This window comes from Jatropha curcas, chromosome 3 (genome assembly GCF_041381405.1).
Source record: "Jatropha curcas cultivar XTBG-Jc1 chromosome 3, XTBG_Jcur_1.0, whole genome shotgun sequence".
NCBI classification, from domain to species: Eukaryota; Viridiplantae; Streptophyta; class Magnoliopsida; order Malpighiales; family Euphorbiaceae; genus Jatropha; species Jatropha curcas.
The window spans coordinates 27,047,660-27,064,557 of NC_143153.1; the positions used below are offsets into that span (position 1 = coordinate 27,047,660).

The 16,898-nt window shown below is 33.7% G+C and overlaps 1 protein-coding gene across 2 annotated transcripts; it reads right to left on the bottom strand.

Moving 5' to 3' along the window:
* Window positions 1–112: 112 nt before the first annotated feature.
* On the bottom strand, window positions 113–4,336 carry HCC2 (Thioredoxin superfamily protein). 2 transcript variants are annotated; one of them, XM_020684149.3, is made up of 7 exons: window positions 4,110–4,336; window positions 3,768–3,918; window positions 3,495–3,564; window positions 1,068–1,268; window positions 880–969; window positions 639–771; window positions 113–532 (listed from the first exon to the last, which is right to left on the bottom strand). In XM_020684149.3, exons 1-7 carry the CDS (start codon window positions 4,178–4,180, stop codon window positions 424–426), a joined length of 825 nt encoding a protein of 274 aa, XP_020539808.3. In that variant the 5' UTR covers window positions 4,181–4,336; the 3' UTR covers window positions 113–423. The 2 variants fall into 2 exon arrangements, with proteins under 2 accessions (XP_020539808.3, XP_012092636.3); XM_012237246.4 differs by having other exon boundaries at window positions 3,768–3,924; window positions 4,110–4,335.
* Window positions 4,337–16,898: the final 12,562 nt, after the last annotated feature.

A 16,898-nucleotide genomic window follows, 5' to 3' on the forward strand; every position in this document is an offset into this window, starting at 1 on the left:
AGCAGCCAAGTGCAAATAGATTATTAGCTGCATGAATCAACTTAATGAAAAGCTCTCTAATTATATTACATGAATGTGGATGTCATTTTCGAAGAGAAAAATCAAACAATAATAAGAATAAAAGACTGAATTTACAGTTATTTATCAAAAAAAATACCTCAATCTTTCAAGCTGAACTCATTCTATCAAACTATTAAGCCGCACCTTAGTCATTGTATGACATTTCAATTTCATCATTGTATAATATTCCAACAAACATACTCTCAACGGTTAGGAATCTCTCACCCCAGACTCCTCAACCCCCAGAATGGTGGGCAATGTTTTGAAGAATAATCAAAATAAAGAAATGATGAAGTAATGTTAGCGTTCTACCTAAAACAAAAGCTTTCTGTCTACCCTCAGATTATCAAATTGTCAAGCGGGCTATGGCGAGTGTCTCTTTAATTCCTTCCGTATTGCTTCTGATAATTGCTCAGCATTATACTCAATACCGAAGCATTTTGCAATCTCCATGTTCGGATTGATTAAGTACCTACAAGATGCATAAGTATAAATTAATTCAAATTTGCAATAAATATGCACACTCACCCTCTCTAAGTCAACGAGAAGAAAAATGAAATTATGGAACATAGGAATACATGTTATGGGAAGACTCGACAAGGTAATCATCGCCTTCCTCTTCAACTTTTCTGAAATAGACACGGTACTCTTGTGCCATCTGCCTTACAGCAACAACAGGTCCTGTCAGTCCAACTATCCTCGAATCAAATTCTGCAGTCCTTCAATGAAAATCACAACAAGAGAAAATTAGAGAAGTCAGTAGTTTAAACAAAATTAGCAAATTATTTCAAACATATTAACTTGTAATAGCCCTCTGACCTTTAAGGTAAGCTCGAAGATGCGAGGGAGTGTCACGTTGCGGATCAATAGAGACAAAGACAGGTAAGACCTTAAGGTTGTCCTTTGACTCTTAATCCAAATAACACACTTGTTAGATATACTACCAACAAAGAGCAAAACCTTGGAAGAGTCAAATATGTTCTGTAAAAACAGCAAAAGAAACAAACCTAACATATCTATGGCCTTGGCCATCACTTGGACTTGTTCAGGTCCAACATCAGGGGAGGATGTATAACCAAAGTACAGCAGAACCCAATTCCCCAGAAAGTTCTTTTCAGTAACTACCCGATTGTCTGTATCAATCAGCGTAAATGGACCACCAATAATTGGGCCCTTGACATCGACACAATCACATTTGTTGCTTTCACCTGATTCCATATGCAAGACGAGAATTATCTTTCACAACAAGGAAAAGAAAAAGTCAAAATTACTATGATAAGTACATCCTAAATCCTAGTCAAGAACACTACAAAAGGACCATGAAAATAAAACTCTAAGACGCTCCATGCATGGAACAAATAACTAAAAATTGTTCTAAGAAAAGCACAATACAGCGATGATGTTTGTTTTGTCTTGCTTCTTTCATCCTAGTTCATCAGATAATTCCTTTCGCATCTAAATATTCTCAGGGCTTCAAAGTGGTAATCTGAAGAATAACAAATCAAATCACATATCCAAACTGCTACAAACTCAAGACTGATAGTTTTATCTTTAGAAGAGAGAATTTTGATTCACAATGCCATTGCCCTGATCGGCTAGTTCAGATCTGTGGCAGAAATATTCCTTCATATTTACTTGGTTTTGAACCACAAGCATGTTGACTTTTTCGTATCAATAATTTCAAATATCTGTCCATATATAAAGTGAAAATTCACTGATAAGGTGCCTCATGGATGTCTGAATGATAGGAAAAGAACTGCTGAGTATTTGATGTAATGCAAACAGATACAATTACAAAGTTATGTATCCAAAAAAGTAGACATCGTTTATCAGAATACAGCCAAAATTGATTTCCAGTAAGGCCATAAAGAATTACAACTACGACCCACCAAATTTTCCTTTTCATAATGTTTTAAAGGCTAGGCTTTTATAGGTCAAATACCACCTAAGTCATCAAAAACTCTTCAACCACCAATAAAAGAGCTATAATGGCACGATTTGATTTCTAACACTTACAGTTCTTAAAGTTTGGTGAATTTCAAACTGTCAAATTTAGGATATGAAAACATAAATCACACAACAGGCTGCTGTCACTTAATGCACAATGCAACTTGGGGCTATGAAAATTTCTTCTTCTTCTTCTTCTTTTTTTTTTTTTTTTTTTGGGTTTCATGCTAAGAACATTAGAGTAGTTGGTCAAAGAAACTGATTGCAGGAACAGTACTTAATTAAGCAACATAGCAAGCCGTTCTTGAATCGCGAGTTTCAGTTTTGGTTCCTAAGTGAGGTGGAACCCGAACCAAACCGTTCTTAGGCAATTCCAAAGACGGTATTGAAACCACCAGTTTCAGTTCGCTTCTAATTTGGAACCGAAGTTAAACATCTTTTTTTAATTTTCGTTAGTTTTGTAGAATGAATATGTAGCAATAATAAAACAGTAATAAGTAGTAATATTAATAAAAATAATTAATTTTAATAAAAATCTTATACTTTACCTGAAAAAATTATAACAAAAAAAACAAAAATTGACCATTTCACTAATAGTCATCAATTTAACAATTATTTTTTTAACAGCTTCAGAACGAAACTGCCGGTTTTCATTCTAAAAAATAAGCAACCAGAACCAAACCATAGGTATACGGTTTCAGTTGTGGTATGGAACTGAGAACCATCGACCATGATAGTTTCCAGTTTTGACTGCTACGGTTCCAGTTCGCGAATGAATCATGGTCATGTCTACAAGGACTTAATTTGTCAAAGTTGCCCAAGTAATGATTTGTAAACATTAGATTATATAATTTGTTGTTGAAATGGACATCTAGCATGGGAAGCTTTTCAACATAAAGCTTGGCATGATTCAGTGGAACTAATAATAAAGTTAAGAATACAATAATGGACTTAACAGATTGGGAGGTGTTATCTCCATCATATTAAAAAACACAGCATTGCAAATTTCTGAACAAGAAAGTATAAAAATTTTCAAAAATGGAAAAAAAAAACTATAAATTTATAACCATTCATTCTCCTATAATTAAAGTGTTTGCTTGAGTTATGGCTAATCAGAAGTTAGCCCAGTTTCTTTTCTTACAAGAATTTCTGTTTTCACCCTCAGTCCTTCAAAACTTGAACTCCCTAAACCTGGCCTCCCCAAAGATTGTACCTTCTAGGCATCTCAAAGCACAAATAGATTTTATATTCAACCAAATTTCAATATCAAGAAACAAGATCACATACTACATTGCTACATAAACAGGGGACTTTAAACTAATTACATTTCAATAACCAACTAACTCAAGCATAAATAATTTCTCAAAAAATTTCTTATTTGATAGAAACATGACAAAGAACCAAAATATTGAATCTTAACAATCATTTATTTGATTATAAACTCCCAATACAATTAGAGGCACACAAAACTGTCACACAAGAAGTACCTTTTGGAATTGCCCTCCTCTGATCATTCAAATAAACAAAAGTAGCCAATCCAGAAAATACAGCAACTGGCTACAAAATTACAAGAACGAAAAAAATCAACAATAAGCAGCACACAAAAACAAAGAGATCACTGTTACTCTTCAATTTCAAGCGCACGAATCATCATTATCAGCAAAAAAGTATCAAAATTGTTCAAACTATACTCTATTCCACAACTGTAACATTGAAATGAAGAGCAGACACACATTAGACAGAGATAATAAGGAGCTTACGATGACAAGGGCACCCCATGTGCGAGCACCCCAAGAGCGAGAAGCCTGTGTTTCTTCTTCGTGCACTAAAGGCACAATACAACGATCTTGTTTTGCACGATTAGGGCCTGTTGATTTCGCATAGCTACGAGATTGAATGTTCTTACATTGACTGAACCTATAAGAAATTAAAATTAAACTTGACAAACTCACATGTTCCAGCAACACAGAAAATGAATACCCGTATATTAATTGGTGACTGAAAAAACTCCCATCTAGTAAAATCTCAACATAAACTATTAAATAGAAGAAGAAAGGACCAAAAGAAGGGGAATTAAAGGGTTTAAGGGTTTAAGAGTGAACCTCTGGAGCAGATTGAGGGGTTGCCTTGAGCCGTGTTTTGAGGAAAAGAAAAGAAAGCGAGAAAGGAGCATGATTTTCAGGAAAATTTACATGGGTTTATGAGAAATCGTTTTCTGGAGCATAAACCCTCGTCATTTTAATCAAATTGAATTACGGATAAATTTTTGCCTTGACGCCCACGCACCGTTGCTCTTGGTTCCGAAGCTCGCTTTTTTTGGAATAAATTATAAATATGGTCCTTAACTTGCCCAATATAATACACCAATAATTTATTTTTGAGAAAATCATAATTTATCCCTATAAAATATCAAAAGTAATAGATGTATCCTTCCATGTTGAAAATAGAAAAATGTCTTAATATATCCCTAACTTTTATTTCCGTTAAATTATTTAGTATTTCCGTCCTTTTTTTTATTTTTTCATTAAATACTTAAGAAAAAACAAAAAAAAAAATCATCCACTAACAAATAAATAGTTCTTCGTTCTGGTTTATCCTAATTTTTTCTATGATGTGCATTGCACGTGAAGTATACTCGTTATATTTTCATCTTCTGTACCCTTTAAATTTTTTAACCATATACTATAAAAATATAAGTTTTTATTTAAATTAAAATAAATACAATTAATTAATTTGTATTAGTTTGTCATACAAACGACATGTAATGCTACTTCTTATACACTTAATTTTATTTTTATATGATGAAGTGGTCTCAAAATAAAGGTTAACCAAATCCCTAGACCTAATCATTTAGTCCTTAATTTTTAAATGCAGATAGGTGCTCAAAAAGAAAATCAAATCATCACTTAATCCCAACCTTTGCCCTCAACTCTAAATCAATATTTGTATACAAATTAAAGTAATAATAAATTATTTTTTACTACAAGGCAAAAGATGATCTAAATTGATAATGGTAATTATTTTGACTATAGTGATAGAATTACTTACCCAATGCATTAGAAAAAAAAAAAATGAACATACATACAAATTCTTGAAACCGTAAAAGTAACTCAAAATAGAAATATATAGTTATAGTTTTTTTTTTAGTTTCACCAACATTATTTTCTTTCAAATCAAATAAATTTAGGATATAAGAAAAAAAATATCAAAAAAATTAAAAATGTTTAATCATCAAAAGGCCATCTAGAATCTAAAATTACACTGTTAACAAGTTTATTCAGGTATTTTATTCTCTATTATTCTAAATTGTAAATTTAAAATAAATATATAAGTTAATTAATTAATAAAAAAAATTACATAAAAGAAACAATGCTCCAAATAAATCCTTAATTTTTCACACAACTATAAAAAAATATATTTTTTTTTCTTTTTTTTTATCTCTTCTAAATAAAATGTTATGTATATTTTAGTTAAAATTTTATTTTTTAAAAAAATGTATTCAATCAAATCATACTAACATAAAAAAAAAAAAATACTAAGAATGTTTTATTTTAGAAAAAAATTTAAAGAAAATGAAGAGCGAGAGGTCGTGCTCCTCATCACTGCTCTCATGGCTCAATCCTGCTACACTTGTTGGGTTATTAGCCATGTCACCAAGACACACCACGGTCCCCTTAATGTAACCAACTATAAACACAAAATCATATATTTATACTTTCACAATGGTGTTGAAGTTAATGGTGGTGAAGTGAGCTAGTAAGGTGCCTTTAATTATTGATTGTGAAAATTTACATATAATTTCACAATTGAAACCTAAAACTCATTTCAGATGGCTTTTTCTATTAAAAATATATTAAAAAATTAATATATTATTAAGTTTGCAACCTTATATTTATTGGGGAAGAGGATTTCAACCGAATCTATTCCCAAGTTTAGTACAATATATTATTAAAATAATAATTATAGCCAAAAATAATAATAAAAGTTCGTAACGCGTCATAAATTACGGAAGTCACAGCCTCTAAGCCTAGAAAACACTACACTTGAACCCAAAGTCTTACAACTCAAATTAGGAGGTGCCGCACTAACACAGGCACCCACTGCCACAAATTATGACGTAGGTGTTTTGTTTTTGTGCTGTGTTTTGAAGAAGCTTTCTTCTCCTGTATTTATAGGAGAAGAAAGCGTAGGCATGAACTGTGTATAGCTCATGCAAGCTGTGCATGAGCTGTACACAACTCATCTTGCTTTCCTTTTTTTTTTTTTCTTTTGAAGCATGTGTGTGGGTCCCACATATTGGAGGGATCCCACAACAATTCTCTCCCCCCGACTACATGGTGGGACTCTTCATCCCTGCTGCTTTGACACAAAGCTCGAACTTCTCCTTTGGAACGACCTTTATCAATATATCTGCAGCATTTCTATCTGTGTGGATTTTTCACTACTGGAACTGTTTCTCTTCAATGGCAAATCTAAGCCAATGATATCTTACATCAATGTGCTTTGTCCGTGCATGATACATAGTCCTTTTGCTCAAGTTTAACGCACTTTGATTATCACAATAAACTATATATTCTTCTTGCTGCACACTCAATTCTTGAAAGAATCGCTTTAACCAAAACATTTCCTTTCCTGCTTCCGTAGCTGCAATGTACTCTGTTTCGGTAGTTGATAATGAAAAATATTTTTATAATCTTGATTGCCATGAAATAGCTTCGCCTGAGAATGTAAATAGGTATCCTGATGTAGATTTTCTTTCATCAAAATCACCGGCCATATCTGCATCTGTGTAACCAACAAGTGCAGGCTTTTCACCTCCAAAGTTAAACATAACTTTGAAGTTCCTCTCAGGTATCTGAAAATCCACTTCACTGCTTCCTAATGAGTCTTCTAGGGATTTGATAGAAAACGGCTCGCAATGCCAACTGCATGAGCGATATCTGGTCTCATACACACCATTGCGTACATCAAACTTCCGACCGCTGAAGAATATGAAACATTTGACATATCTCCTTTTTCTTTCTATGTTGAAGGGTAGGATTTCTTACTCAACTTGAAGTGAGCAGCAAGCGGAGTGCTAACTGGTTTAGCATTCTTCATATTGAACCTCTCTAGAACTCGTTCAATATTTTTTCCTGCGATAACCACAACCTACAGGACTTTCTGTCTCGAATAATCTCCATTCTGAGAATTTGCCTTGTTGATCTCAAATCCTTCATGTCAAATGTTTTTGACAAATCACTCTTTAACTTGCTAATCATGTGTGCATCTTGTAATATCCTCAACTTTGTAGTTCCTGCTATTCTAGCTTTTTCGATGAATTCGGTTCTCCGAATGAAAGGAAAACTTAGAATAATGGGAAACACTATATATTGAGGATGTGAATATTAATTAAATAGTAATTAATGTGATTACAAATCAATTTGAAAGATTAAAGGAAATCAAAAATGAGTTAAAGAGGAATGACTTCTTGGTAAAGCACGATTTTACCCGAAAAGCCCGAAAAACGGTAATTTCAGTATGACCTTTCTTAAGTGGGGTTTAGAATACTAAATACACTTGGTTGATACTTACTAGGACTAAAGCGAAGTGATTAAAAAGATTAGAGTGCCAAAGGATGAAGGGAAAACAAAAGGGAGGATTATAGTGCAATTTTCATTTAAAGGACATGGAAGGAATTTTTAATAATGTTTATTATATATTTTTATGAAGAGGTGGAGATAACCACGCCATTTTCCACCCATTTTACAGCCCAAGTCGGTCAAGAAGAGAGGAGGAGAGTTTTGATTACAAATCAAGCAAAAAGGAGGTGAAAATCAAGGAATTTTCAAGTAATTCTTAAGAAAAGGTTAGTTATCTTCACTTCCTCCTTCTTTTCTATGGATTAATTTTTGAATTCCATGAACTTTGAAGTGAGGTGCTTGCTTGTTCATTCTGATTTGGTGAAGATGAAGTGATTAGACTTGAGTTTAAGGTGATTTAAGATGAGTGACACTAGTTATGCATGAATTCAAAGTCTAATTTGCATAATTCACCAAGATGGATGATTTTGAGTTTGTATTTGATATGCCATGACCTAGGGATTCTGATATATCTTATATTATGATGTTATGTAAGTAATAGAAGAGTTGAATTGCATGAATTTGTGCTGGAAGTGAGTTGAGAATGCTTAAGCAAACATATCATTGTTGGACCTGTTACAGTTGGGCTGTCTGAACTTCAGCTTCTGCAATTGACCTATTTGACTAAGCAAATGAACTTCAAAATTCATGAAATTTTATATGGAGATAGGCTGAGATGTTGGGTAGGTCGTGTTAAAAGGGAAAGGCCATTGGATAAAAGGAAACGGAGTTATAATTAAATCAGTGCAGGCTGCTCAGCATGAGAAAAAACTGAAATTCAGATTCTATAATTATGTAATTTGACAAGGCAAATGAGCTTTAAAGATTATAAAATTTTACAGGGCAGTACCCTAAGATGTTGGGAACATGCTATAAAAATTTCAGGGCAAATGAATATGAGGAAAGTAAGATATAGCCAACGGAATGCAAGCTGCTCATATGCTGAAATTCTGCATTCATAAACATTGAATGAATTTAGCATGCCATTGACTTCTATTGTTTGAATTGTTAGTAGTATGTTTCTAGGATGTGGTTAAGTGTTAGATATGAAGTGTTTCATGCTGAAACTAAGGTCATATGACACTTGGACGAGCATAGTGAAAATGAAAGAAAAAGCATGACACAACATTCTAATGCTTAATTTGCATTCCTATAGAAAAAGCATAGTGTTTGATGCTTAATTTACATTCCTATATTGTGTAGTATGAAGTTAATATCAGTATTAATCTCATGCTACAGCTTCTGAGAGAAAGGGAGTTGAGGAGAGGGTGGTTGATAGAGGAAATAGGCTAGGGGAGCCTTCTAGCTCAGGTTAGTGTACTATTCCTTTCCTACTTTTATTTAAACAAAATGATATTAATTTTGCAAAATATTTTCAATGGATTTACTTTATGAATCATAATTATAAAAAGTATTAATGATTTCATAAGTTTTTAAAGAACAAAGTTTATTTTGAAAGCATACGACCTAATGACATATGTAAATGAATTTTATGATTCTTATACCTTGAAAGAGGAGGATGTTGGCCAATTGATTCCTGTAGTATGAGGGGTGGCCGTGACTGAATGATTTTAGTAGTGTTTGCGAAATGAAATGTTGCCCACAGTGATTTTAATATTATTACATGAATGGAATGGTTTAAAAGTCTTACAGCTGATATAGACATGGTTATTACCCCAAATATCACTTCATTTGTTGAAGTTGATATTACGATCGATTGAACATGGATATCATCACTAGATGATATATGATTGATATGAAATTCTCCCTCCATGTTGAGGTTGTAGATTGCTCCCTCTTCTGTTGAAATCATATCACAGATTGAGGTTGTAGATAGCTGGTCTAGATGTGCACATTAGACACTGATGGCCCTCGGAATTTGATTCTATTAAAGCTGTAAAGACTACATTATAAATTATGATTTAAATGGTATTGTTTTGTTTTCTTATTTCCTTTAACATGGTGGGTTTATGACTTATGATTCATTATTTCATATAAAGAGTTTGATTTGATAAATTTGTGTTTATTTTATAATAGTACACCACTAAGCAAAATGCTTAGCGATAGTTGCTTTTGTGCTATCGCAGGAAAAGGCAAGGAAAAAGAACTAGGAGAAGATCGTTTTTGTTTGATGTAGATAGTATGCTACTAATGTAGCTATTGTATATTTGACTTCTTTTGGAATATGTATGATGTATTAAACATTAACAGAACATCTATGTATATTTGAGCAGATACATGTAAATTATGATTGTATGAATTTCTACTATGTATCTAAGGTTTGAAAAGGATTTCAGTATGTAATTAAACCATCCATGGACTTATGGGTTATGGAACCATTTTATGTTTTTGCTAATATAATTGATGTTTAAGAAATCATATTGAGCTTAATGGAAGTTATGTTTCATATGTTTAGGAAATTACGGAAAAAAAAAAGACATTTCTTTATAACAGATGAAAGAACCAAAAGGAGTTTTACATTTAATAATTAAATCTACTTTTCTACAAGATATAAATGAATGAATCAACAGTATTAAGTCCCTTGTAGTATACTTAGTAAGCATTTATAAGACTTAAGTGCTTATTAAGTATATTGCGGGCGACATGCCATGTCTTACAGTAAGGTAAGGTGTGGCACATCTAGTCCAACGATTAACATATCATAAACATATAAAAGAAGGATGATAAATTTACCATCAGGAAATTTTTGGACATATACACAAGGATCTGGATCTGTCCTTTTGTATCCTTGATTCACCATGAAAGAATCAAATTTTTTATACCATTGTCGCGGCGCTTGTTTCAACCCGTACAAGCTCTGCTTCAAGCGACAAACCATGTCCTCTTTTCCTTTGACCTTGAAACCTTCTGGTTGTTCCCTATAGATTTCTTCCTCTAAATCCCCATGCAAGAATGCAGTCTTTACATCATGCTGCTCCAACTCAAGATTCAAACTGGCTACTAGACCTAGCACAACTCAAATAGAACTCATTTTCATAACTGGTGAAAAAATCTCATCAAAGTCAATACTTTTCTTTTGACTAAAGCCTTTGACGACCAATCGAGCTTTGTATCTCACTAGGTTGCCACCATCTTTCTTCAGTTTGTACACCCATTTGTTCTTGAATGTTCTCTTCCCTTTGGAAGTTTCACCAGCTCATATATGTCATTCTTTTTCAAAGAATTCATCTCCTCTTGCATGGCCTTTGTCCAACAATCTTTATCTTAGCAAGATTGCACATTGTGGAAGCTCTCTGGCTCCCCCTCATCAGTGATCAAAATGTAATCACAACTAGGGTACCTTGTAGATGGTTGGCGTTCCCTGGTTGACCTTTTTAATTGAGGTTCAACTCCTTTTGGTGGAATGAGGTTCTCTGGCTCCCCCTGCTCAACACCCTCTGTACCACTGTTATCATCTACAATCGTCTCTTGATTCTCTACAACTGGCTCTTCTTCTTCTTCCCGTTCTAATTCTGACATTCCTCCTCTCATGACATCATTTGTAGGAATGCTTCCTGGTGTAATATAAACAACACCGTCACTTGTGGATTCTTCACAAGTTGTATCTGCCACGATCTCATTCTCATGGAATACTACGTCTCGACTTCGGACAACTTTCTTTTTCACTGGGTCCCATAACTTATACCCAAACTCTTCGTCTCCATAACCGACAAAAGTGCAAGGAACTGACTTGTCATCAAGCTTTGATCTCAGCTCCTTCGGAACAAGCATAAATGCCTTGCAGCCAAATACCCTCAGGTGAGAGTATGAAATATTTCTACCTGTCCAGACCTTCTCCGGGATATCAAAATCCAAAGGTGCTGAAGGTAGTCGATTGATTAGGTAGACAGCAATACTAAAAGCTTCTCCCTAAAATAACTTAAGTAAGTTGGCCATTTTGAGCATGGATCTGACTCTTTCAATAATGGTGCGATTCATCCGTTCAACAACGCCGTTGTGTTGAGGCATACCAGGAACTGTCTTTTCATGCCTGATACCGTGCTGACTACAATAATCCTAAACTCCTTAGAGATATATTCACCACCATTATCTGTGCATAAACACTTCAATGCTACATCAGTCTTCCTTTCCACCATCGCATGGAATTACTGAAAGTGCTTGAATACTTAGTCTTTTGTGCGCAACAAGTATCCATGTTTTTCGTGAGAAATCATCAATGAAGGTTAGAAAATATCTACTTCCTCCAAGTGATTCTATCTCCATAGGACCACATACGTCAGAGTGTACCAACTCCAACTTGTTGTCTCTTCGTCTAGAGCTTTTCTGAAAAGAGACACGATGTTGCTTCCCAAATAAACAATGATCACAAAGGTTTATTTTATATTTGGCTAATGGGATGAGGGACTTCTTAGCCAGCATATTTAACCCTTTCTCACTAACGTGCGCCAGCCGTCTATGCCACAAATTTGGTGAAGCATCATCCGCAAACTTATTCAGTTGACCCGCACATATTGTTGTGTGCGTCTTATACAACGAGCAACATAATTTTCCTCTCACCACCACCAAAGACCCTTTGGTGAGTTTCCAGTTACCATCACCTGTATGATGGTGATAACCTTCCTTATCCAGTATACTAACAGACAACAGGTTCAACCGAAGATTGAGAATATGTCTTACATTTTTAAGTGTTAATGTGCACCCGACACTTGTCTTTATGTAGACATCACCGATTCCCACCATCTGCGAGACACTATTATTTCCCATTTTAATAGTGCCAAAGTCTCCTATTTTATAAGTGGAAAAGTATTCCTTTTTGGAACACAGTGGTATGAAGCACCGGAGTCTACTATCCACTCAGTATCTGCATCTCCAACATGATAGCAATCACATCATGAGTGACTAAAGTCACCTCACCATCTTCTGCTGAGTAGACTTAGCCACGGTTTCGGAACCGACGGTTTCGGTTCCAAAAAAACTGGAACCAGAACCGAACCGAAAAGGTCTGGTTCCGATTCCGGTTTGGAACTGTCCAGTTTCGGTTCCGGTTCCGGTTCCGATCCGATTACAAAACCGACGGTTCCGATTGGTTTTCCGGCGAATCGCATAATTTTAAATTTTAAATTTTGAATGCCAGTTTAAAAAAAAATTATTTGAACATAAAAAATTAAAAAATACACCTAAAAAATTTTAAAATTTGAAGACCGGTTTAAAAAAAAATTATTTGAACATAAAAAATTAAAAAATACACCTAAAAAATTTTAAATTTTGAAGACAGGTTTAAAAAAAAAATTATTTGAACATAAAAAATTAAAAAATACACCCAAAAAATTAAAAAATACTTCAATTAAATTTATTTTTTTAAAGACTTGAATTGTTGAGTGTTGAACATAATTATTTTTTTAAAAAAAAAATTTGAACTGAATTTTTTTTTTAAAAGTTTGAACATAATTTTTAAAAAAAAAAAGGGCTTGAACTTAATTTTTTTTTTTTGTTTAAAAAAAAATTAAGTTGCCTACGTATCCTCTTGGGGTTTAGAGGAATCAAAGCCCACGTAGTTCTTACTTACCTTATATCAATTTCACCCCTTTTACCTTAATCGCTATTTGCACCACCGGTTGATGTTCCCGTTGAGGACCCATCGTATAAATCAAATAAATCTTCATTTTCTTTTGGATTTTCTTGGGCTCTTAGTTCGGCCTTGTTCCAATCATCCACGCATGCTTGTGCTTCTAGTGAATCGGGTGTCATACGAGATCGTGTTTCATCAAGTATGTTTCCTCCTTGACTAAAAGCTTGTTCAACCGCAACAGTAGAGACCGGAGCTGCTAAAATTTGTTTTGTAAGTAAAGAAAGAATTGGAAAAGTATTTGCATGACGACTCCACCAATCTAAAATTGAAAAATCAGTATCTGCATAATCATCACAAAACTCAAAAGAAGTTGTTAGATAATTATCAAATTCAGAAATAGAACTGGATTTCCTTGTTCTTTTTTGTCTTTGTAGTAAAACTTGTTGAGCAACACCAACACCACTTATCCTTTGTGTTGGAAATTGTGGAATATTAGATTGAGAAGAAGTAGAAGTAGAAGTAGATGAACTAGAAACTTGAACAAATTCATTATATAATTGCATAATATTTTGTTTAACTTCATGCATTACTACATTTATATTAACATTATCTTCTACATCAAGATTTAATACATCATAATAAATAGTCAAATAATCACATAAAACATCCATTCTACATCTAGGATCAAATACAATAGCAACAAGATAAAGATGTGGTATATTTTTAAAATAAGATAACCATTTTTTTTTCATTGAAAAAATACAATCTTTTAATAAATCATCATTTTGAAATTCTTGGAGTGCAGTAACAATATTAATACACATAGGTAAAAATAAATTAGATGTGGGATAATAAACCCCACTAAATTTATAGGTAGCATCATTAAAAATTTTTAAAATATCTAAAATTTTTGCACAAATCTCCCAATTTTGTGGATATAAATTAATATCCTCAATATTATTAGTGACAAAAAAGCATAATAATTCTTTATAAGAAAAAGACTCGTTTAGTAATTCATATGTTGAATTCCAACGAGTTGGGACATCCCTTGAAAAACGTTTTGGTCTTTTATTATTTTCTTTACAAAATTTAGCCCAACTTTTCAGCACTTGGGGATGTGTCCATAAATATGAAATAGCTTTTTTAATTGGAGAAATAAAAGAGTCAAGAATTTTTAAACCATCTTGTACACATAAATTTAAAACATGGCATGCACATCTTATATGAAAAAATTTACCACCAATATTTGGTTCACAAATTTTTTTAAGTTCAATAATTGATCTAGTATTTGCAGAAGCATTATCAAATGAAATTGAAAAAAATTTTTTTATCAACTTATATTCATCTAAAATTGAAACAATTACTCTATAAATATTATTTGCAGTATGTTTATCATCAAAAACACGAAAACCAATAATTCTTTTTTGAATTTTCCAATCATCATCAATCCAATGACATGTAATACCCATATAAGAATGCATTTGCCAATGATCACTTCAAACATCACAACAAATTGAAACACGAATTTTCAATTGAGAAAATAAAAGCTCTAACTCTTTTTTTCCTTTATTATATAAAGAAATAATAGTTCGTTTTACAGTATTTCTTGGTACTCTTTTAGCAGAAGGATTTAAAGCTTTTTGACAATAATTATTAAAACCTACTTTTTCACCAAAATTAAAAGATAAATATTTCATAGAAATCATTTTTGCTAATTCTTCTTTTTGTATTTTTTCAGAATATTTAAATAAAGAAAGGTTAGAAGCGTACCCGGAAATTTATTGTTGAGACCGATCAACTCCTATTTTTGTTGGATGTTTTGTCTCCAAATGCTTCCAAAATGATTCATAGCCGCCCGCTTGTTTAAATTTATAAGATTTTTTACAATAATTGCAAATTACATCGTACATTTTCTCACCTTTGAATTTTTTTATGAAATGAATGGAGAATATGTCGGAACTTTGTCTTGCTCTTGTAACAATTTTTGCTCGTTGCTCTTGCTCTTGCTCTTCATCTTCTTGAAATTGCTCATTAAATTCAGATTCTTGAGTTGGAATATCCAAATTTTCATTTGGAAAACCCTCAAAATTAAATTGGTCGGGAATCATATCATAGATGTCGTTTGTAGGGATAGATGATTCTCCAATTTTTCCCTTGCCCTTACCCGAATTTGAGTTTCCTCCACTTGCCATTATATGATAATAAAATATAATTTGGAAAATTAAATAAAAAAAATTAGAGAGAATAATTACTTAATAAGAGAGATTGTAGAGTAGAGAAGAATAAATGAATAATATAGAGTAGAGTGTAGTATATTGTAGAGAGAGTAAGTAGAGAGTGTAGTAAATTGTAGAGAGAGTAAGTAGAGAGAGTTGAGATTTTTTTTGTAATGAATTTGTAAATAAAATGAGGTATTTATAATAAATCCAAAAATTTATTTTTCCAAAAATACCCTTGAAACTAGCCGTTATGTAGCCGTTTATGGCTGTTGGGAGGGGTAATTAAGACATTTCACAACACATTTAAAAAAAAACTGCAGTTCTGACAGTTACAACGGCTAGAACCGCCGGTTCGAACCGGCGGTTCCAGTCCGGTTCTGACCGGTTCTCTGGAACCGCCGGTTCTGGTTCCTTATTTGCTGGAACCGGAACCGAACCAGATTTTTTCGGTTCCGGTTCCGGTTCGTCCCGGTTCCGGTTCGTCCCAGTTCTGGTTCTCATCGGTTTCGATTACGGTTCCGGGCCGGTTCGAACCGACGGTTCTGGTTCCCGGAACCATAATATGGCCATGACTACTGCTCAAACTGTAGCAGTTGTGCTGTCGTTCTCCTGTCTTCGGTTTGCATTATCTTGTTTGAGTAAACGACAATTCCTTTTGAGATGACCCTCCTTGCCGCAATGATAACACTTTCTCAATTCTCTGGACTTGGATCTACCACCTGACTTTTCATGCCTTGGTCCTCTACTCTTACTCCGGCCTCTATTCTCTGTGACAAGGCTTGTGAACTGGTACTGGCAATGTCTCTTCTTCGTAGTTCTTCATTGGGTAGTCTATTCTTTACCATAGACATTGTTACCACACCATTTGGAGCTGAGTTACTCAATGATATCACAAGAGTATCCCAACTATCCGGGGTAGAGATCCCAACAGTAGGCATACTTGCATCTAGTCATCCAAGGACATACCGCTAACTGCTAACTTAGTTACAAGTCCTTTAAAATCATTCAGGTGTTGTGTAATTGACCGTCCCCCTGACAGCTTCAAATTCATGACTTTACGAATCATGAACACTTTACCGCATTCGTAGCCTCGTACATATTCTCTAATTTCTTCCAGAGAACTTGGGGATCTTTTTCATTTCTCACTTGATTGTACAGGCTAGCATCTATCCATTGGCATATTGTACCAATATACAGATCTTTGCAATTGAGGTAGTCCTCCATTCTGGATTTTCACATTGAATAATTCGAATCTGTCAATTTGATCAGCCTCATCGTTAGCCATGTCGAACTTTGAATCTAACAAAGTTTACTATTCACAAAATTCACTATTTATTATTCACGTGAATAGTAAATTAGGATACCGACAGAATTGACTACTAAAGGCTCTGATACCAGTTATTGTGTTTTTGTGCTGTGTTTTGAAGAAGCTTTCTTCTCCTGTATTTATAGGAGAAGAAAGCGTAGGCATGAGCTGTGTACATCTCACGCAAGCTATGCATGAACTGTACACAGCTCATC

What these genes read in the sequence shown, in the direction of transcription:
- HCC2 (XM_012237246.4), bottom strand. Translation starts at nt 4,180, where the DNA reads ATGCTCCTTTCTCGCTTTCTTTTCTTTTCCTCAAAACACGGCTCAAGG. An exon ending in CCCCTCAATCTGCTCCAGAG is followed by an intron (nt 3,925 to 4,109) that starts GTTCACTCTTAA and finishes AATTTCTTATAG; the next exon opens with GTTCAGTCAATGTAAGAACA. An exon ending in GAGGAGGGCAATTCCAAAAG is followed by an intron (nt 1,269 to 3,494) that starts GTACTTCTTGTG and finishes ATATGGAATCAG; the next exon opens with GTGAAAGCAACAAATGTGAT.